Source organism: Coenobita brevimanus, chromosome 1 (assembly GCF_032717465.1).
Source record: "Coenobita brevimanus isolate Jiangsu-jjx chromosome 1, ASM3271746v2, whole genome shotgun sequence".
Lineage (NCBI taxonomy): Eukaryota > Metazoa > Arthropoda > Malacostraca > Decapoda > Coenobitidae > Coenobita > Coenobita brevimanus.
The window spans coordinates 8,759,993-8,779,851 of record NC_136954.1 but is presented as its reverse complement, the minus strand read 5'-3'; the positions used below and the strand labels follow the sequence as shown (position 1 = coordinate 8,779,851).

The 19,859-nt window shown below is 41.8% G+C and overlaps 2 protein-coding genes across 2 annotated transcripts in view; one reads left to right on the top strand and one right to left on the bottom strand.

The window, feature by feature from the left end:
• Positions 1-19,859, top strand: part of LOC145413674 (glutamate receptor 1-like) — a 279,310-nt gene that overhangs the window by 57,638 nt on the left and 201,813 nt on the right. Inside the window, exon 3 of the mRNA XM_080283353.1 lies at positions 692-821. Coding sequence (XP_080139479.1) covers positions 692-821 — 130 coding nt within the window. The remainder of the gene's footprint in view (positions 1-691; positions 822-19,859) is intronic.
• On the bottom strand, positions 1,910-4,741 carry LOC145403358 (uncharacterized). Its single transcript, XM_080275177.1, is given in 1 exon segment — positions 1,910-4,741. A coding segment is annotated over 1 exon segment (2,832 nt).

The following is a 19,859-nucleotide window of genomic DNA, read 5'->3' as shown; positions in this document are numbered from 1 at the left end:
CCTGATTCTCCTTTCTTGTCACTCTGTACCACTTTTCCTTCTTTTTTCGGGTGGCTTTACATTGAGTGACAAGCCCAGTGGTTTCCGGTAAGTTAGGAAACCATTTACACCGCTGGATGGTAACCATATAACCAACCTATACGTATTTCTTACGTGTCAGCAAGTGGGTTGGTGGAGGGTTTGTGGCCATCCCCGTAAAACAACTAACTCAAAGACAAACGGTCACCCTTTACGGGATTATGACGTCTGGCTAAAGACATAGATAATAGGAATATACTATACAAGACAGTGTTGTGGGTGATATACATACAGTAACGCTGTATACTGTATTTGGTTAACGATGAAGTACTACCACCTAAATTACATCCCAAAGTCCTTCACTACTCGGAAACAAACAAGTAAAAAGGTCTGGAAGCAACAAGGAAGCCTAAATGATACTCGCATAGCGGCTTGTAGAGACTTAACTTTATACGAGGATATTCCTTAATGCAGCATCCATTTTTCTGCTGGATTTTCAAAGAGATGGTGTAAAAGGAAAATTAGGTATGTAGATGGATAGACAGATAGATAGATATAGCCAGGTAGATAGATATACATAGACAGCTATGAGACAAAAATCATGTATGTGAGAGCAACAGGAAATACGGTATATATCCGACAGAATATACATCTCCGTCTTCCTGGCGTATAGGTACCGAACCCGTCTTCTGGTCTGATGGACTACGCCACCACGATGAGACCCGAGTACCACCAGGCCATCATTGACCTCATCCACCACTACCGCTGGGATCACATCATTTACCTCTACGACTCCCATGACGGTCAGTGAGCACGTCTTTTTTACCATAGTTACCTCTCCCAGCATCCCGTTTTCTTCTACTGTTTCCTTCCGCTACAGGTTGCCTGCTAAATTGTTTTACTACTGCTTCTTCAAAATTTACCTCTACGACTCCACGACGGTCAGTGAGTCTGCTTTTTTTTTTTTTTTGTTACGGTACTTCTTCCAACCTCCCGTCTTCACCTGTTTCCTCCTGCTACTGCTTGCCTAATGAATTACATTACTTTCGCTGCTTTAAAATTTACCTGTGCTACTCTCGCGACGGCCTGTGTTCCTGTCTTTTAATACAGTTAGCTCTTTCAGCCTCCTGTTTTATCTGCTGTTTCTTTCGTTTCCTGCTGAATGGTTTAACATCCACTTCTTCTTCATTTACATATAAGATTCCTTCCATGGTTACTGCTCTTGCCGTTTACAATTGCTTTCTTTGATCAACTTACCGCTATTTTGTCATTTTTTCTTGTTCATTTTTCTCTCTAGACACTTTATATTGATGTTCCGGATCTCTCTCTCTCTCTTTCTCTCTCAACACTAGCTGTTCACAAATTCCGTATACTACAGCTTTATAAACACACACACACACACACACACACACACACACACACACACACACACACACACACACACACACACACACACAGAAAGAGAGAGAGAGAGAGTGAGAGAGAGAGAATAATACGCGTTCCCCCAACTTGTACGATTTCAACCAGGCGGTTGCCATCTCTCGAATAAAGTTTATTGTTATGATGATGATGATGATGATGATGATTACTACTACTACTACTACTGCTGCTGCTGCCGCCGCTGCCGCTGTCGCCGCCGCCGCCGCCGCCGCCGCCGCCGCCGCTGCTGCTGCTGCTTCATCCATTGGTGAATTATATTGTGAAGATCAAAATCAACCTTGCTAATACAGTTCACCATTTGGAGTTGTAATGTGAAGGTTAACACTAACCCTCATATTACAATCCGTTGGCCCCAAGCACGCCAACGGCTGTGGTTACCAACCATCTGCTATTACTATTATTATTCTATTTTTTTAATTATTGATATTACAATGTAAATAGAGACATTAAACTAATGGAGTCGCTGGTCTATGCGAATCTCGACCACTGTAGCTTCGTAATCCATACCCGCCAGAGAGACAGGCCTGAGGGCTGATGATCTTGTGCCCCTGAGACATAGCAGAGCAGACCTCACGAGGGAGAATGACAGTCGATATCTCATCCAGGCCATAACAGAACTCTGCGGCTGACGTTTCTTCTCAGAAAGAACCTCTGCCAGTCTCGAGTAGAATCTCACTGCCTCTGGACCCAACCCACCTGATGCCGTGAACACAAGGGGAGTGAATCGACCGTGGTCCACATGTTGGATTCTTTCTTGATAATTTCTATTTTTTTCTTGTTCATTCCTCTTGTGTGCAGCTTCGAGAGACAGTTCACGATAACATGCTTCCATGGGATCGAATATCCTGATGTCGAAGAACGCCCTCTGTCCACGTGTCCAGAAACCTCGAGCACTGACATCCACTTTTGCATCATTTGATGTGTTTGCTGTTCTGTGGGTAAAGTGCTCGCCGTCAAGGGGTAGCAGAGCCAGCTCAGTCGTGACGTCATGGCATATTTCCTGCAGCATTTTGGCAGTGAGGTCGTGTACTTCATCGTGTCAGACGCAAACAAAGCCTCCCTTCTTGCATACCATTGCATGGTTTGCATCAAAGGCAATGCCACAGGCACAGTGTTGAGGTAGGTTCTCTATTGGCCACCCATATCTCAAGGCTATGGCGTCAATAAATTCTTGTTTGTTGAAGTGGAAGTCCTTTGCCTTGAGAGGCAGGGTTGTGAGCCAGTTCGATGCCCCAACCTCCTGTGCAATTTCAACTCTTCTGCACTGGTCTGGTGTTAGATGTTCGATTATGTGCTGCAGCTGGTCTTTTTGTCTTGCTTCACGCCCCTTGCTTATCTGTGTCTTTATGTCTTTCTGCCTTTGGTGGTCGATTTCACTCGTCTCAACCTGGGCGCAGATCTTCTGTGACAAGGATTCGGCGAGCCTGAGTGAATTTCTGTGTTCATAGCTTGCCACGGCTACTGGATTTATAATGCCAAGGCCTCCCATCCTGGGTGGTAGTGCTAGAAGGTCCCTCTCTTCTGGTGTGGGGATGTGGCCATTGGTTAGAGATGGGAGGAATGAATCCCTGATTGCATCCTCCAGTGGTTGTAGTAGCAACTCGATGTCTGGTATGGTCCTCATCACGAAGGTCCACTTGTGCTTTACACCATGGGTAAATGCACTGTATGTTGCATGGGGTTCTGTTTTTACGTGGCTGGATAGTGTATGAGTTTCTTCTACCCATGTCTTTACCTTATCACTCACATATTTGTCTTTGAATTCCTTAGTTCCAATCACAGCCCCTAGATGCCTCTGACCTTCCTTGGTCACTATCACGTTTGTGCCTCTAAATGCTTCTTGTGCATCTTGATAGTAAGCTGGTTTCACGATCAAGATGGACTTACTTGCATTAGGGTAGTAACCTATTTCAGGGCCATGAGATGTTACAAGGTCCCACCATTTCCTCACATCCTCAACCTTGCCAGCATCCGTGAGATCATCTGCATAGGCTACCTGTTTTACATTGGTGGCCTCGTATTGGATCTGTTGTTGCAGCACTGTCATCGCCAGGGCGTACATAGCCATGGCAACGGGGTTCCCCTGCGTAGTTCCCTCTGTGGACTGGATTACACCGACATCGTGAGCAACTGTCTTACCCACAATGTAGAGGTCTGGTGGTTCTTTGTAGGTGTTTTCCACATACTGGGCAACTGCTGGGCATTTAACCTTGATGTTGTGCAGCATTGCCTCCCGGTTGATGGAATTAAATGTATTTGAGGCATCAACTAATGATACTGCCTGACAGTCCTCTTCCCCAAATATTTTCCTCAAGGAGTGAACTGCTGCCTCACCTCCTGCCTGCTGGCCTGCACACACCTGGAGGTTGCCAACTGCCTGCTTCACATCATCTTTCACCACCTCCATGATGCATTTTCCTATAATCCGTCTTAAGACTTCACCCACCCCGATGGGCCTGCATCCAGGATTCTTATCAAGGGGGATTAGTCTGCAAGCCGTTTGTGCTTCGATGTTACTGCACTGACTTGAAGCCAGCTTCCTCGCCAGTGAGGCAATGGTGTTACATAGGTCTGTTGCTGCCTCCCCAAACTTGATGTTACTGAGGATTACTCGCCAAGATTTTGCATCCAGGCCTGACGGTCCTGCCCCTCCCTGTGTGTGCACTGCCTTCCGCCACACCATATCTCCAGTTATACTGTCATATATGATGGGATTGGGAGGAGTGTAGTTGCCGTCAAGCTTTCATTGGGCACTTGCTTGTCGTGCAGTCGGGTGATTTTCTTTTAGTTGTTGCATTGTTTCATCTGTCAGGTCAAGTACTCCGTTTGGTGATTCAGCTGACAGGGATCTTGTTGCCATCGAGACCTTCCCCTGTCTCATCTTGCTGCCAAAAATCCTTGCAGCATCGTTGGTATTCTGATTTCTTCTGCCTCGGTTGTTTATTCTTATCTGCAAGGCCCTTGCTTCCTCAAGTAGGTTGTCGATTTCACCTCTTTTCCATGTTTCAACCCGCCTTTGGATGGCCTTAATATTTTCTGGAATGCTAGCTCTTGGGCAGGTCTTGTTGAGGAAGAGATGTGGTATTAGTGCAAGGACCTTAAGAGAGAATGAGGCAATGGGTGTGCTATTGTTGTAGTTGGCCATCAGGCGAGTGATTTCCTTGATCATGACAGTTGTAGCATTGCATTTGGGAGGTTCAAAAAGGTTACTTGACGACCATCCAACTATTTCATTATATGTGGTGTTCACCCAGGTTACTGCATTTTCTCGAGATTTGCCCATCCAATATGTGGGACGACCTTCTCGCACAGACCTTTGAGGCTGTTCTGCTTCCTCGTTGTTTGTGTCACTACCGTTCTGGGGACGTATAATACCTGGATGATTCCCTCTTTCATGCACTCCTCTATGGTGGTCTTCATCCTGAGTTTCATTTCTATTATAAACCTCATGATGTTCACTACTATTCACTTCCCCATGGTGATTTAACCCACCCAGCGCTTCCATATCTCTCGCATCTTGGCGTTCATCCCTATCCCTCGCTTCACCACGGGGTCTTTCACCACCACGCATGTCCGTGTGATCGTGCATATTGTCAGTGACCGCCTCATTACTTTCCATGTCACCAATCTGTCGCCTGCATTGTTGGAAGCGGTCAAGTGCCGCTTCTGGTGGGCTGGGATTCCCTAACACATTCATACAGAAAGGTCCCATCCTACAGTATGTACACGGCGACCTGTTTGTTGCACATGAGCACCTGATACACTTATGCTGCCTACTGGAGCACTGACAACAATACTGTGACATGGCCATGGTGTTAAAGTTTTTATACTGTGGTACAGTATTAATGATAATAATTATGGCTACTTTTTGTAGTACTTTTAAATGAAAATTAAATATAATGTTACTAGAACTACTGTTTTACTATACGAATTTTAAATTTAGATTTGATATAAATGAAGAATGTGCTTGTTTTACTTCTATTTTTGTAGATAATATGATTAAGTTAAGAAGCAGTTTGCTCGTTTTTCTCTAGTTTTGCATATCAGTTAATATCTAATTGTTCTGTCTGATACTAATAATCGACTGAACTGATAATGTTATGTATTAAAAGTTTGATATGAAGTAAAACAACGCTTCTTTGTTCAAGGGTTAAGTAGGTGGCCAATGGGTGTGGTGCAATAATGTGGAGCCTTGTTTATTGGTAATGGGTCTTCGGGCGTTACGGTGTAGGGGTGAGGGTGGTGTGTGGCGTAGCGGCAGTGTGTGTGTGTGTGTGTGTGTGTGTGTGTGTGTGTGTGTGTGTGTGTATAGTTTAGTGATATTGGGTCTTCGGACGCTATAGTAAATGGGTGAGTGTGGTGTGGTGTGTGGTGTTGGGACTGTGTGTGCGTGTGTGTATGTTGGTGTTGTGACGTGATGTGTGATGTGTGGTTGTGGTGTGTTGTGGGGGTAAGATAGAGGCACCTTGGTTTACTAAGGCACATTGGTATTAACAAGGTTTGTTTAGTATTTCTTTTGAATACAAAAGAGAATTTTGAGAGGGTTGAGTGAGTAGTTCTAGTCTGCAATTTTATGGAGTTTACATTAGTCCTATTATATAGATATTATATAAAAAATACCCTTATTACTATTGTATTTAATAATAATAGTGTATTTAAAACTAGGGTACTGTGTTTAAATTTGTTATTTAATTGAAGTTATGTTTATTAATTTTATACATTAAAATTAAAGTTTTAATTATTACTGTACTATTTATTATTATATTATAGACTTATCTACTGTGACTGGTTATATATTTATACGATGAGATTTTATGTATAATATGTTTTATAGTTATTTAAGAACAGTCATTGTGTGTGTGTCTGTATGTATGATGTGTTTACATTACAGTGTCATCTAAGGTGTGTGTAAGATTCCCTACCTAAATGTTTTTGTATGCCACACTTCTATACCACCTGGCTATCCTGATGGTGTGTGTATGTAGGAGATTGTTGTATAGTTAGTGGTAGTTGTTGTTATATTTAGTGTTTGATACAGTGTTTATAAATCGTATTATTAGGTGGTGTGTATGCTAGTGATCAGTGGGTGATATTCAGTGTGTGGTAACAGCTGATGTGTTAGGGAAAGGGAGTTAATGCTCCAAGGATAATGGAGTGAGCAAGAGGTGTGTGACAGGCATCCCACGTCTCATTGTTATTTGTGGACAAAGGTAATAACTGAAAAATGGGCTTCAGAGAGGTACTTATTTTGTAAGTGAGGGTGGGGATACTTATATTGTGGGTGTGTGGGGCAGCGTAGATGTGGTGGCGGGGTCTCGGGTGGCTGATGATATAATGTATGGTGTTGACACCAGTCCAGATAACCCTCTCAGGTCAGCACCTCGCTCGCCAACGGTCCCTGCACACACACACGAACGCACGCACTCACACACACACACACACACACACACACACACACACACACACACACACACACACACACACACACACACACACACACACACACACACACACACACACACACACACACACACACACACACACACCCTTCCTCCCTGTCACACCGTAGTTTTCACAATTTTTCACATTTTCCAAGCTATATACAGCTGATATTTAAGATTTTCTTTCACATATGCATCAGTGTCCACATTATGCTGGAGTGGGTATCAATTTCTAAGAGCCCACAATCATTTTTACTATGATTTCGAGACGATAACACGGAGCGCTTGGCACACGTCCTCTCACTACTACTACTACTTCTACTACTACTACTACTACTTCTACTACTGCTGCTGCTGCTGCTGCTGCTGCTGCTGCTGCTGCTAATACTGCACGGTTCCATTCTCCACTCCAGCTTCCATCAATTATTAAATCCCAATTATCATATTCCTCACCACTTGCCTCACTAACTCCATTTATTCTAATCTGTAATTACTCACCGAGTCTAGTCATTTACATTCTTCATCATTCCATTATCCAGTTTACGTACAGTCCGAGGCAAAAGTTTGATTAATATTTCATCTCGTGTACTTATCACTTTCTTATGCTGGCTGACATTGCTAAGGTGAGAGAGACTTGATACGTTTCTCTGCCTGTTGTTATTTTCACTTCCTGTGTTTCTCGCTTTCTTGTTCTTGCTGATATTTCCACGCTGACAGGGTCTTGGTATGATTCTCAGCCCAATATTTCACATTTCCTTCATACTTTCATCTGCTGGCCTGGCCAGTATTCTCAAGATGTAACACCCTTGTTTAGTTCCACTGTCTCATATCACTTCTTATGCTTCTCAAATTTTTCTTCTGGCTAATATTCCTAAGATGAAGAGGGTTTGGTGTTTTTTTTTTTTTCAAATATTTTACCTTTTCCTTCTTATTTTCCTCTGCTGGGTAATATTTCTAACACAACGGAGGCTTGGTGTTTCTTGTCCAATGATGGTTGTACCAGGAGTCAGGGAGGATTAAATGCAGTGGTGTAATGAGTACATTTTGCCCCCTGACTGGTTATTGTCAGTTCTTTTTCATCAGATCCAATACTAATATCTACTCGGATAATTTCATACGTTTTTTACTAATTCAGGTACAGTCAGCAAATTCCTCACCATTAACCCTTTCTGCTTTAATTCCAGTCAACCAGCAGATCCAAGTTGTCTTCAGTCTTATTCCATTCCCTTCACTAATCCATTCTCTAATCCAGCATCATCCGTCATCAAATTCTATTCATTAAATCCCTCATAACTTTGCTCACAAGGTTCACTTTACCTAAACTCAAGTCACCAAGTGCAATGTGCATTCACTTCAGCCATATACCATTCCCTCCACCAAGCCAGTTTTCAGACATACATGATTGGCCACTACTCCCAGTCACCCGAGCCAGCCTGCCTAATTCGAGTCAGTCATCTATCTGATCATGCACCCTTTTATAAAAGTACAGTCTCTCTCTCTCTCTCTCTCTCTCTCTCTCTCTCTCTCATCTCCAGCCACTAATCCCGCCTCTCAAAGCGCTAGTCTCCTTTTCTATCATCTTTCCTCTCTCCTTTTCTCTTTTCCCATGCCTTCTTTTCCCTACCTTACCTTTTCCCCCATAATATTGTTTCTTCTCTCATATAATTCAGTTTCTTCGTACAGTATCACACCAATCTTCCTCCTACTCTTCCTTCCAATTCATTCCCTCCCTTTCCTCCTTTTCTTCCTTCTTTTTCTTTCCTTCCCCTTTCTCATTAATCTCCTTCCTCCTTCCTTTCTCTCTCCCTGTCTCCTGTCTCATCTCCATCACCTCCAAGCCTCATTTCCCTATCTATTTCTTCGTTTTTCTTTTCTCTCACTTCGTCGATTTTTCTTTTTTTTTTTTTTTTTTTTTTCATTCCATTCATACCTATATATTTTTCTCCTTTCATTCCTTTTTCCCTTCTAATACCTTATCTCACTTTCATTATCTTTCCTTTCATCCTCTCTTTTCCTTCATTTTATTTTTCTCCCTTTCATTCCTCCTACTTTTTATTTCGTTTCTCCCTCATCTCCAGCTCATCTCCAGCATCTCCAACCCTCCCTTTACCATCCCTCTCCGGGATTCGAACCCCAAGTGATGCTGTGCCATTCACCCCGGGGCACTGCAAAAATATATATATGTGTAGAGATGACTCGCAAAGTGACCAGAAGCGGGTATTTGTGTCTGGAGCAATATTGTAAAATCGAGGGGAGAGAGAGAGAGAGAGAGAGAGAGAGAGAGAGAGAGAGAGAGAGAGGGAGGGGGGGATTTTATCATCGATTCTTGTCAGCTATATACAGAATAATGTGATGTGTATTTATGCTATTAACTCCTTCAATACGATGACGTCATTTACCGTATTATTGCTATCCACGCATGATTTTATTGATCTAATTACAGATTTTTCAAGCGGCTAGGGAGAAATATAATCTTAATTCGACCCTCTTTAAAATGTCTCCACAAAACTCAGAAAACAGTAAGAAGTCAAGAGTCGCCTGTGTTACGAAATTGCCAACCTACCTCGCTGGCTTCTTCCCGTACCCCTCTTTTCGTCCTGATATCGCCGTTTTGAACCAAGTTTCACTGCACGGAACACCTCTTAAGTTCGATCAGCAAGATTTAGAGCCTCCTTCAAGCAAGCTGTTGTGTGGGTGGGGGGAGAAGACAGAGGGATAGCAGGTGTGGGGGAGAAGGATCAGAGGTGGCGAGAGAGGTGAAAAGTGGATGGGAGTTAGTTCCAGCTCGGCCTCTGTACTGAAAAGGTTGTGCTAGTTCTCGTGGCTGGTTTTCACCCTGGAGAGTGATATTAAGCTGTTGGAACGTGGGGAGCGAGTGGCGCGGCTACGTAAGCTGTATTGAATATTCAAGTTAACCTCGCCCCTCTATAGGCTACTATATTAATTAGTAGTATATATTGGTTAAGGTGCCTTTTTTTTTTTTTTTGGTCGAGGTAAATGTTTCGGTTGTGGATCTGGTTTAATTTAATAATGTAAATATATGTTGTATTTTAGTTCTGTGTTTACTGTACTGTACTCTTAGTGTCAGTTACTATTGCCGAGCACAAATTTATTTAGCCATTGAACTTAGGTATTAATTTTATGATAATGAGTGAAAAGGAATCTATGAAAGGTTTATGCTAAGGAAACCATCCCTTAACACTGGGAAGCAAACCACTATTAACCTGGTGTTACCTTTTGAATGTGTGACCCAATCATCATCCCCTGATGGCTAAAACATAATCTTCAGGGTCGTAACACTTGTAAATATCAAATAACAATAAATATAGCTTCCATGCACACCTTCTTATCATGTCTTCTCAAAACTGAAAACAACAACAACAACAACAACAACAAAAGAATTGCATATATGAGGTCAGAATATATTAAGAAATCCATGTTTAGGTAGAAAGGGATTGCTTTACATTATGTGTGTGTTTGTGTTTCTCTCTTCAAGCGAGTCTGTTTCTCCTTTTTCCCATTGGTGTACTCTTCTGCATAGCGACGTATCCATAAACCTGGTATTGCATAGTGGGGATGTAGACCCTAAGTTTTATTATAATGATTTCTTGAAGTACGTGATGATAATGGAACGTATCTGGCGTTCCTGTATGGCTGCTGACTGCGTTCTGTAATATGGGCTGCAGCTGATCCTACCTGATAACCACAGATGTTCCATAAATGACCTTCAGTAATTAGGGGTTTCCATTCCACTCAGCCGTTTAAGATTTAAGCAAAGGACTCATATTCTTGCTAACTCCAGACGATTTTGTTAACCCTTTGAGTCCGAGGAAGTTTTTATCGCTCTTTTGCCGTTTTCTTACGTTATTCAGCTTAGGACAGACTTTTCGGCCTGGAGATATTAGATATGGCACAGATAAACCCCTTCAGGATGAGACTCTCTTGGAAAGTCGAGTGAAATAGTTTGGTAGCAGCTAAAATGAAACTACCAAGAATGTCACCCTGATTCAGTGTGTTAAGCTTAGGAGAGAATCTTAAGCTGCAGGTGTTAGATAGTGCTTTTTTTAAGCTTTTCACTCTCCCAAGCTGAACTAGATCGTTTGATGGTGGCTTGACGCTGAAGGAAAAGTATTCATCGGACTGAAAGTAAATCAGTAGACAGATTTTTTCCCACTGAATGGGTTTCATACAGACTTCATTCAGTCTTTCAGTGTGAGACGCCTTCCCCAACTTGAATAAAGTCGTCTGTAGGTAAGAAGAACAAAGGAACATATTGTCTTGAAGGCTATAACATTGTCTTGAAGGCTATAACATTGTCTTGAGGGCTATAACATTCTTATAAGCGTTAACTCTTGCCAGCAATGACGTGTACTTTGTTTACCTTGTACTGTTACTGAGGTCGGGTTTTTTTCATCTGATAGAAATCCGTAACCCCTTTTTGGCTTATTTTATGACGTAATGTAGTCACGCTTGGAGAGAAAATATTGGTTAGCAGCCAAGGAGACTCATTCCTACTCCTCAGCAAAGGTTCATTGAGTTCCGTGCAACCATCCATGACGTAGAATTCAAGTTTAGATTGGCCCAGTTCCATCAGATAAACACAAGCTAACAAGACGAATTTACTCACCTTAATAAAACCGTCAAGTAGTGAAATATCTGGCAATAGCAAAAGCCAATAACAAAAGTCGTATTAGTGAAGGCATAAATTTCCTTTTCTGTTGGGTTATCTTTTTTTTTTTTTTTTCCAGATGTGCACTGTTTTATCAGTTTTCTTTTTTTTATTGCTATTCCTTTCTTTCTTTCTTTCCCGAGAATTGAATTTTATCGGAAGAAACACTCTGAGGTGGGTCGGCCGTGCGGAGCGAACTGAGTGAGAAACTGACTAGGAAAGTGTATGAGAGTGGGGTGGTTGGGAGGAGGAGAGGAAAGCCAAGAACTATATGTCGTCGCGCTCCCATGAAGAGAGAGTGAAGGGTGAGAAACTAACTAGGAGAGTGTGTAAGTATGATGTGGTTATGAGTATGAGAAACAGACTTTTAGAGTGTGAGACTGAGATGCGTGGAAGGAGAAGGAGAGGAAGACCGAGAGTTGTAAGTCGGGCGCCCATGTGGAGGAAATGAAGGATGAGAAACTAACTAGGAGTGTATGAGTGAGGTGGTTGGGAGTATGAGAAACTGAATAGGAGAGTGTGAGACTGAGATGCTTGGAAGGAGAAGGAGAGGAAGACCGAGAATCAAATTAGCACGCCCATGTAGAGGAAATGAAGGATGAGAAACTGACTGGGAGAGTTAATGAAAGAAGTGGCTGGGAGAAGGAGAGGAAAATCGAGAATTATATACGGTGCGCCCATGTAGGAGTATGAGAAACTGACTAGGAGAGTGTATGAGTGAGATGGTTGAGAGAAGGAGAAGGAGGAGGAGGAGGAGGAGGAGAGGGAGAACAAGATTGAGAGAAATTGGGTATGTAGGGGAAAGCGGTGACATCTTGTGGGCAGAGACATTAATGAGTAGGGACAGAATGCTTGAAGGTCCCTCCTACCGTAGCCATCCCTTACAAGATGCGGCGTCAGGCAGGAGAGGTGAAATTCAGTGAAATATTTTCTACGTTAATATAAGATACAAGTAAAAAAAATATGGATAAACGGTGTGCTGTAAATCTCATGTTTTTGTAGATAGATATTAAGATAAATTAATGTATAGACTGATAGATAAATAGTGGCTGTGTAATAATTTTGAGCTCTTATAAACATAGATTCATAGATGGATTGATAGATAGATAGATAGATAGATAGACAAATGCTGATCATATTTTTGAGCAAGATTATAGGTCAAGATAATAAACATAGATAGATGTATAGATATAGATAATACAAGTAGATGGATAGATAGATAGAGATAAAGGCTGTTTATATTTATGAGCAGAGTTATAGGTCAAGATATATAGACATAGATTGATGGCAAGATACCTGTATAGATAAATACCACGAGTAGATAGATAGATAGATAGGTTGAGATAAATGCTGTTTATATATTTTATAGCAGGGTTATAGGTCGATATATAGACATAGATAGATAGGTACCGGGTAGATAGACAGATTGAGAGATAGATAGATAGTCACATTCTATGAAAAGTATAAATTAACATGAGTTTCTGAATGTGCCGCTTCCTTCTCGTAAGCCTCTTTTTCCATTCTTCTGATGTTTTTTTCTCCAGATTTGCATTTTTATTGAGTTTCCCTTCACCTCCATCCTTCTCTCGACATTTACTGTATATAATTTTTGTGGCTTTTCCTCAGTTTTTGTACCTCAAGTTTTCAAAAACTATCCTAGCAGGAAGCAGGGAGAGGAGAGAGAGAGAGAGAGAGAGAGAGAGAGAGAGAGAGAGAGAGAGACAGACAGACAGACAGACAGACAGACAGAGAAGGAAAAGGTGACTGAAAGGGAGGTAGAAATACAGGAGAGAGAGAGAGAGAGAGAGAGAGAGAGAGAGAGAGAAATAATGCCATAACACCCAACCCCCTCAACTGGAGTCCGAAGGAAAGAGATTAGCCCACGACAATGAACAGTACCAATTCCCCTCCCCCCTATTCTCCTCATCTCACCCGTCCCCATTTTTCTCCCCCCTTCCTCTTTCTCCCCCTCTGTCAGTTTCCCCCTTATCCCTCCGTCTCCCCCGTCTCCCTCCGCCTCCTCTCTCCCTCCGTCTCCCCCCCCCCCTCCGTTTCACCTTCCCTTCTCTTTTTTCCTCACTACGGTATATTACTTTTATACAGCCACCTTTTATTCTTTCTTTTTTACTGATCCTTTCCTTCATTGTTTTTTTTTTCAGACTTTTTTTCATTCTTCCCGTATTTCTTGCTTTTTTTTTCTCTCTCTTTCGAGCAAGTATCTTCCTCTCTTGGTACATGATTGTTTTTCACATATTCATTTTATCATCTCGTTATTATGATTTTCTCTCACACTCTGTTTATCTTACTCCTTTCCTTCCTGCACCCATTTCTCTCTCTCTCTCTCTCTCTCTCTCTCTCTCTCTCTCACTCACTCTAACTATTCACTAAATATGTTAATTAAATATTAACAATGTCACCATTTTCTTGATGACATTCCCACTACCATCCAATCACATGTCGTAGCTCTTTCCTTTCCCATTCCGTCCCTCTCTCTTCCACTCCCTCTCATTCCTTCCTGTTTCCTCAAGTTCTATATACTGTTGATATTACTGTCGCCCCACTATGCGCCATGTTGATCTGGACGTGAGCCCGGTGGACTGCAGGCTTAAGATGCCCATCTCCTGCACTCCACCTTCTTACTTTCAGAGGATAGGGAGGGAACTGAGGAACCTGTGTATAACCAGACAGCGTGGCCTTCCGGTTATATCTGTGTCACCACGTGAAGGCTTTCCGCAGCACTAAACTACATATAAAAATAAAACTAAACTCATGAGAAGCCGTCGTCGGAACTTGCAGAACATGAACGTTATTCCATAAAACTGAAGTAGAATTTGTGTGTCCTTCCAATTATGCCAACTGTGTGTGTGTGTGTGTGTGTGTGTGTGTGTGTGTGTGTGTGTGTGTGAGAGAGAGAGAGAGAGAGAGAGAGAGAGAGAGAGAGAGAGAGAGATGGTGTAGGTTTTGCGTACGCCCGAAGTTTACCACTACACTCTTTTTAATTTGACTTGGTCTAAAATTTTCTCTCCCCCCGTCGAATGCTGAATTTGAACATAACGCTAGAATGCGATACTAATCACGAGGTGCCATGGAAAGAACGTAGAGCGGTAGCTTTATCTAAGCCACTGGTACGTGAAGTAAGCTACAAAAGGATGAAATTCTTGGTCAAATTAAGGTGAAAATAGTTTAGATTACGTTCGTGGGTGGGAGGACTAGATGGGTGTGGTTGAGAGAGAGAAGTAAAGAGGCGGGGGGGGGGGGTAGATGGGAATGAAGATGGGACTGGGAGGAGGAAGAGAAGGTAGGTGAGGGAAGCGGGGAAGGAGGAGAGGAGGGGGAGGGGAAGAAGGGTTAGAGGGACGGGGTCAAAGAGGGGTGAGTTTGGATGCTGGAGAGAGGAGGAAGGGGGAGAGAAGTGGGGATGGAAAAGTGGGTTAAGGAGAGGAAGAGGGGAGGGAGAGAAGTAAAGAGGGGTCCGGGTGGGTGAAGGAAAGAAGGGAAGAGAGGAGAGGGGAGTGAGGAGGAGGAGAGAAGAGGTGAGGAGGGGAGTACAGAGGGATATGGAAAAGAAAGGAGGTAGAGAAGTCGAGAGATTGAGGTGGGTGAAGGAGAGAACAGTGGGGAGGGAGATACTGGTAGAGAGGTGTGGGGAGGGCAGTAGAGGGGGATGAGGGAGGAAAGAAGAGAGTGTTGGGGAGGATAATAATGTTAGGGGATCTTGCTGCCTCTAAATGATCTTAATATGCTTAGGACACAGCTCTGGCAGTGAAGTAGTTGGACGGTCTCCTTTAACATACAGTACAGTGATCTCCTGTGCATGCCATTGGCGTTCCAGTCAGTTACATCAACCTTGGCAACACTTTTGCATTAAGGGGGTTAAAGTCTTAAGTGCCCCTTTATGAGAGTAACATTCTTCTTTTTGGCTCGTGCTACCTTCAGAGTAAGTGTTTTAGAATTTGTAAACTTATTTTTTTTATTTCATCCTTTATTTATTATTTATTCCTAGCACCAATTATAATTAAATTTTATAAAAACAAAACATTTTTGTTTTAATCTCTACCGCAAAATTAATATATTTTTATTATTTGAGTTGATTATTATTTTCTATGTTTTTTGCGTGCGTTAGATTATTCTATTTAATTTTTGGCATAAACGATAACAGTTACAACTAGGATGGCTCTCACTAGAGCGCATACCTCCGCCAACGCCCTGTCTCGCAATGTTAAAGAAAGTGAAAAAAAAATTCCTGGATCCGCACCTTTATCCGGATCCGTACTAAAATTTAACAGAGTGTACTATGGGCCAGGGCCCATTCTTCTATCAGGTTTGGTGGAAATCCATCCAGTAGTTTTTGTGTAATCTTGTTCACAAACCCACCAACAAACAATCAAACAAACGGACGGGTGAAAACATAACCTCCTTGGCGGTGGTAATTATATTCTTAGCTCCACCAGTCGAATATATTTACCTTGTGGAAAAAGCGTTTGAATTACATTTTTTATTGCTGAAAACAGACTATTGCATTTAGCTTCAGGACCTCGTATTGAAGGGGCTAGATATTTAACTGACTGGAAACTGCAGTATACTGAAGTAAACTGTTGTGCTTAACGCGTTGAATCCGGTGACTGTATTTTTTTTTCTTCATGCTATCATCAAATTTTTTCAACGATTTAACTTTGACTATTTTTTTCCTTCCTCCAAATAGTATTCTTCAACGATTTTGTGCATCTTATAAGGGGGTGATTCAGGCATTATTTATTCTTTGGAGCTCGAAAGATCTTCCCCTACTTAAATGTGTTCGTTTGGTAACAGGAAAATAAACTTTAAAATGCACCACTGGATTGAATGGATTGAGCATTTCCGGACGATGATAAAGTGTTGAAAAATTTATGTGCCGTAAGAGAGAGAGAGAGAGAGAGAGAGAGAGAGAGAGAGAGCATGCATGAATATAAGAAATATTAGAAGGCAGGCCTGAGAGAGAGAGAGAGAGAGAGAGAATGCAGACATGTGGTGCGCGAGAGGTGCAGGCATGTGATGATGGTGGTGGAGGTGGGCTGGCGATACTGGGGACAGAGAGCGATGTGATTGGTGGATCCGAAGCACCGAATCATCTCAGCCACAACCGTATATTTTCCATTTATTTCTTCGTCATCACACATTTTCTCGGCAAATACACACTTGGTAGGTTGTATGTGTAATATTGTTGCAGTTTGTGATATTATGAGACTTCACCTAGCCATTTTATTGGAAAGTAATGTCAGAGTTTAAACTCTTATGATTTCTTGCATCGCGCCACTTCTCTCCACTGAGGAGAGACAGCTTAATGTCGCAGCTATTCGTATTTATTTAGTTTGTCTTATAATTCCAAAATTAATGTACACGTCGTAGATTCTCTATATTATTTCAGTGCTACTAATGAGCGAAACATCATATAATTTTTGTAGTAGAAAATAACTTGTAGAAATGCGCATTTGGCAACTCGCGTTTCTCCTCCTCCGAATCTTCCCTCACCTCTTCCTCTCGTCTTCTCCGAGCCCTCTCTCACCACTTCATACCGTTCGACTCACATTTGTGTAGTATTTACCAAATATTTCCACGTTGTTCCTTTGGTCATTTTCACTGTTGTTAATAATACAATGAGCCTTCGCACAGACCTGCAAAAATAATAGAATATTGTAATGTTTAACTATCGTGTTATTACCCATGATTCCTTGCTCTCCTCCTCCCACAGTCCCACTGTTCTGCGTCATTCAAGTTGAAACTGTGATAGTGTGTGTGTGTGTGTGTGTGACTTCGCAAATTGCCGCCTATTTCGCCAGGACATTAACCACTCCAAAGGGTCTTACCAGGATTATTATGATGGTGCAGGTAACTACAGACATACGAGATGACTGAACTGTATATGGAGAATGTAGAACCGGGGATTACCTGTGCAGACATGAAACAATCCGGCCATCTTGGGGTGAGTCTTGTGGAATATGACTTATTTACTGCGATGACGTCTTTTCCATTTCATTTATGTGTCGTTAGACGATTTTACTATGGTCAGGAGAGGCTTTTCGAACTGTAGTTGAAAATAGCCTTCATTAACCTCTTCATCGCTAGGTGGCTCTCCTAAGCCGAGGAATATCGTCTGGAAATAGCAATAAAATTGAGGAGTTCGTCATTGTCGTGTTTGTTAGAATAATGATTTCATGTATCTACATCTATCAGTGTTTAATTTATTTTAAACTGTATACATACATGTAAGTGTATATTCATGTGTACATAATTATCTACAGGTGTACACGCTTACATACATCGTATAAAGTGAAGTAGCCTATATAATTTCATAGCCACGAAGAAATTATACAATGTGCATTGCTTGCGGATTTCGGTCATTATTCCCAACATATAAATACGTGATTGACGTAGGCAGTAGTGCATCTGGTTCGTGAATATTATGGTGTTGTTTGCATTTACTTTGACACCTGCAAAGCAATGAATTTATTCCTCCACTGCGTCCCTCTCAGATCACATCGTAATAAACATAATTATTTAACGATAATTTATGCTGATTGTGTGGTAACCGTTTGAAAATAATTCGATATAATTCATTCGTGAATATCTAAAGGTTCTCCGAAGTGGCAGACAATAATTATTGTTCCCGTAATGAAGGCCCTTTGTGTAGGTCACTGCTTCGGCTGTAAATTGACATAAATCTCTCCTGTTTCATACTTGCTTCCCCAGACAATTGTATTCACTCTAAGAAGTGGCTTCATGTGGTATTAAGAATTAACCGATTCCCTGTGAAGATGTAGTTTCAATTTTCTTCTTGCTAATTTCTGACAATTTCATTCAGTGTCGGAAGGACCTCCAGTCTGAAGGTCTCTCATAAACGGCCGGCGGCACATGACCCTGGCTGTTGCGCCGCCAGTTATTATTTTTTATTTATTTATTTTATTTTTTTGATCAGTCTCATAAACGGAGTAAAATAGTCCGGGTATAACAGACATCATCGGGCTGAAGCGGTTTACAAAAAAAAAAAAAAGTATGCAGTAGACCTTAACTCGTCCCTGATGTAAGAACTGCATTGACCTTAATTATGTGCTATTTTATTAGTTTAATAATAACCAAAATGTAATGTTTCCAAGTCAGTTGTCAGGCCTAACGTTTGTATGCTATACATCCACCCCCTCACACACACACACACACACACACACACACACACACACACACACACACACACACACGCGCACACGCACGCGCGCGCGCGCTCATCCACCCCCTCGTACACACTCACGCGCATCCACCCCCCCTCACTCACGCGCGCACTCTTCCATCCACTTCCTCACTAACACGTGCACACTCTCATCCACCTTCTCACCATAGTTGCTATGAATTTCACACTGATTGTGACGTCATTGTTCCGCACGTTCTCGTTTAGTAACCAGGATCACAGACGATGTGTTGTTGGTACAACTACCATAAAATGTGGTATTCTCTTAATACTGGAAGAGAGGGTATAATAACGTCACACCTCTTATGATCCTAGTGTAAGGACGTTAAGCGATTAAGGTAGTTAATAATTCAGTAAATGCTGATTAATAACATATCGAGACAAGAAAGTTTATCTACATCCAAGTTTTCTAGCAGATGAACTGTGCACGATTCACAACATTCTTAACTGTTATAAAGTAAGTGTGGCGTGTTAATGTTTGGCATGTATCTTGTAAATAATTTTAGGTTTATTTTTCAGTAAGAAGTAATGACATCGCAGGATGCGTGCAGGTAGACTGTGTTGCACGACGTATTCTTCCATGTTTTAAATGACAGTATTATAGACAAATACTACATATTCATTAGCTTACCTGTGAAAGGTCTGAATAACAATACATGTTAATGCCTTCCATCAGGAAAAAATCCCCCTTATCCCTAAAAAGTAACAAACGAATAGTGTGGAAAAAAAAAATTCCACATTTGTGGAATGACGCCCGCCTGTCCACGTCCATGTCCGAATTTCATTTGTTTTTCCACATTAACAGACGAAATTCTACAAAACGGCAACACTGCACGCCAACTCACACGCACCCACTCCTTCCGTCTACACCCACACCCACACACTCTCCAAAGTATCCACCAGAGTTGCATCCATCCGGCGATGTTATTACTTCTTACTGGAAAAATAAACCTAACAATTATTTACCAGATACATGCCAAACATTAGCATTCCACACTTTCTTTGCAATAGTTAAGAATGTTGTGAATCATGCATAGTTCATTTACTCGAAAATTTGCCTGTGGATAAACTTTCT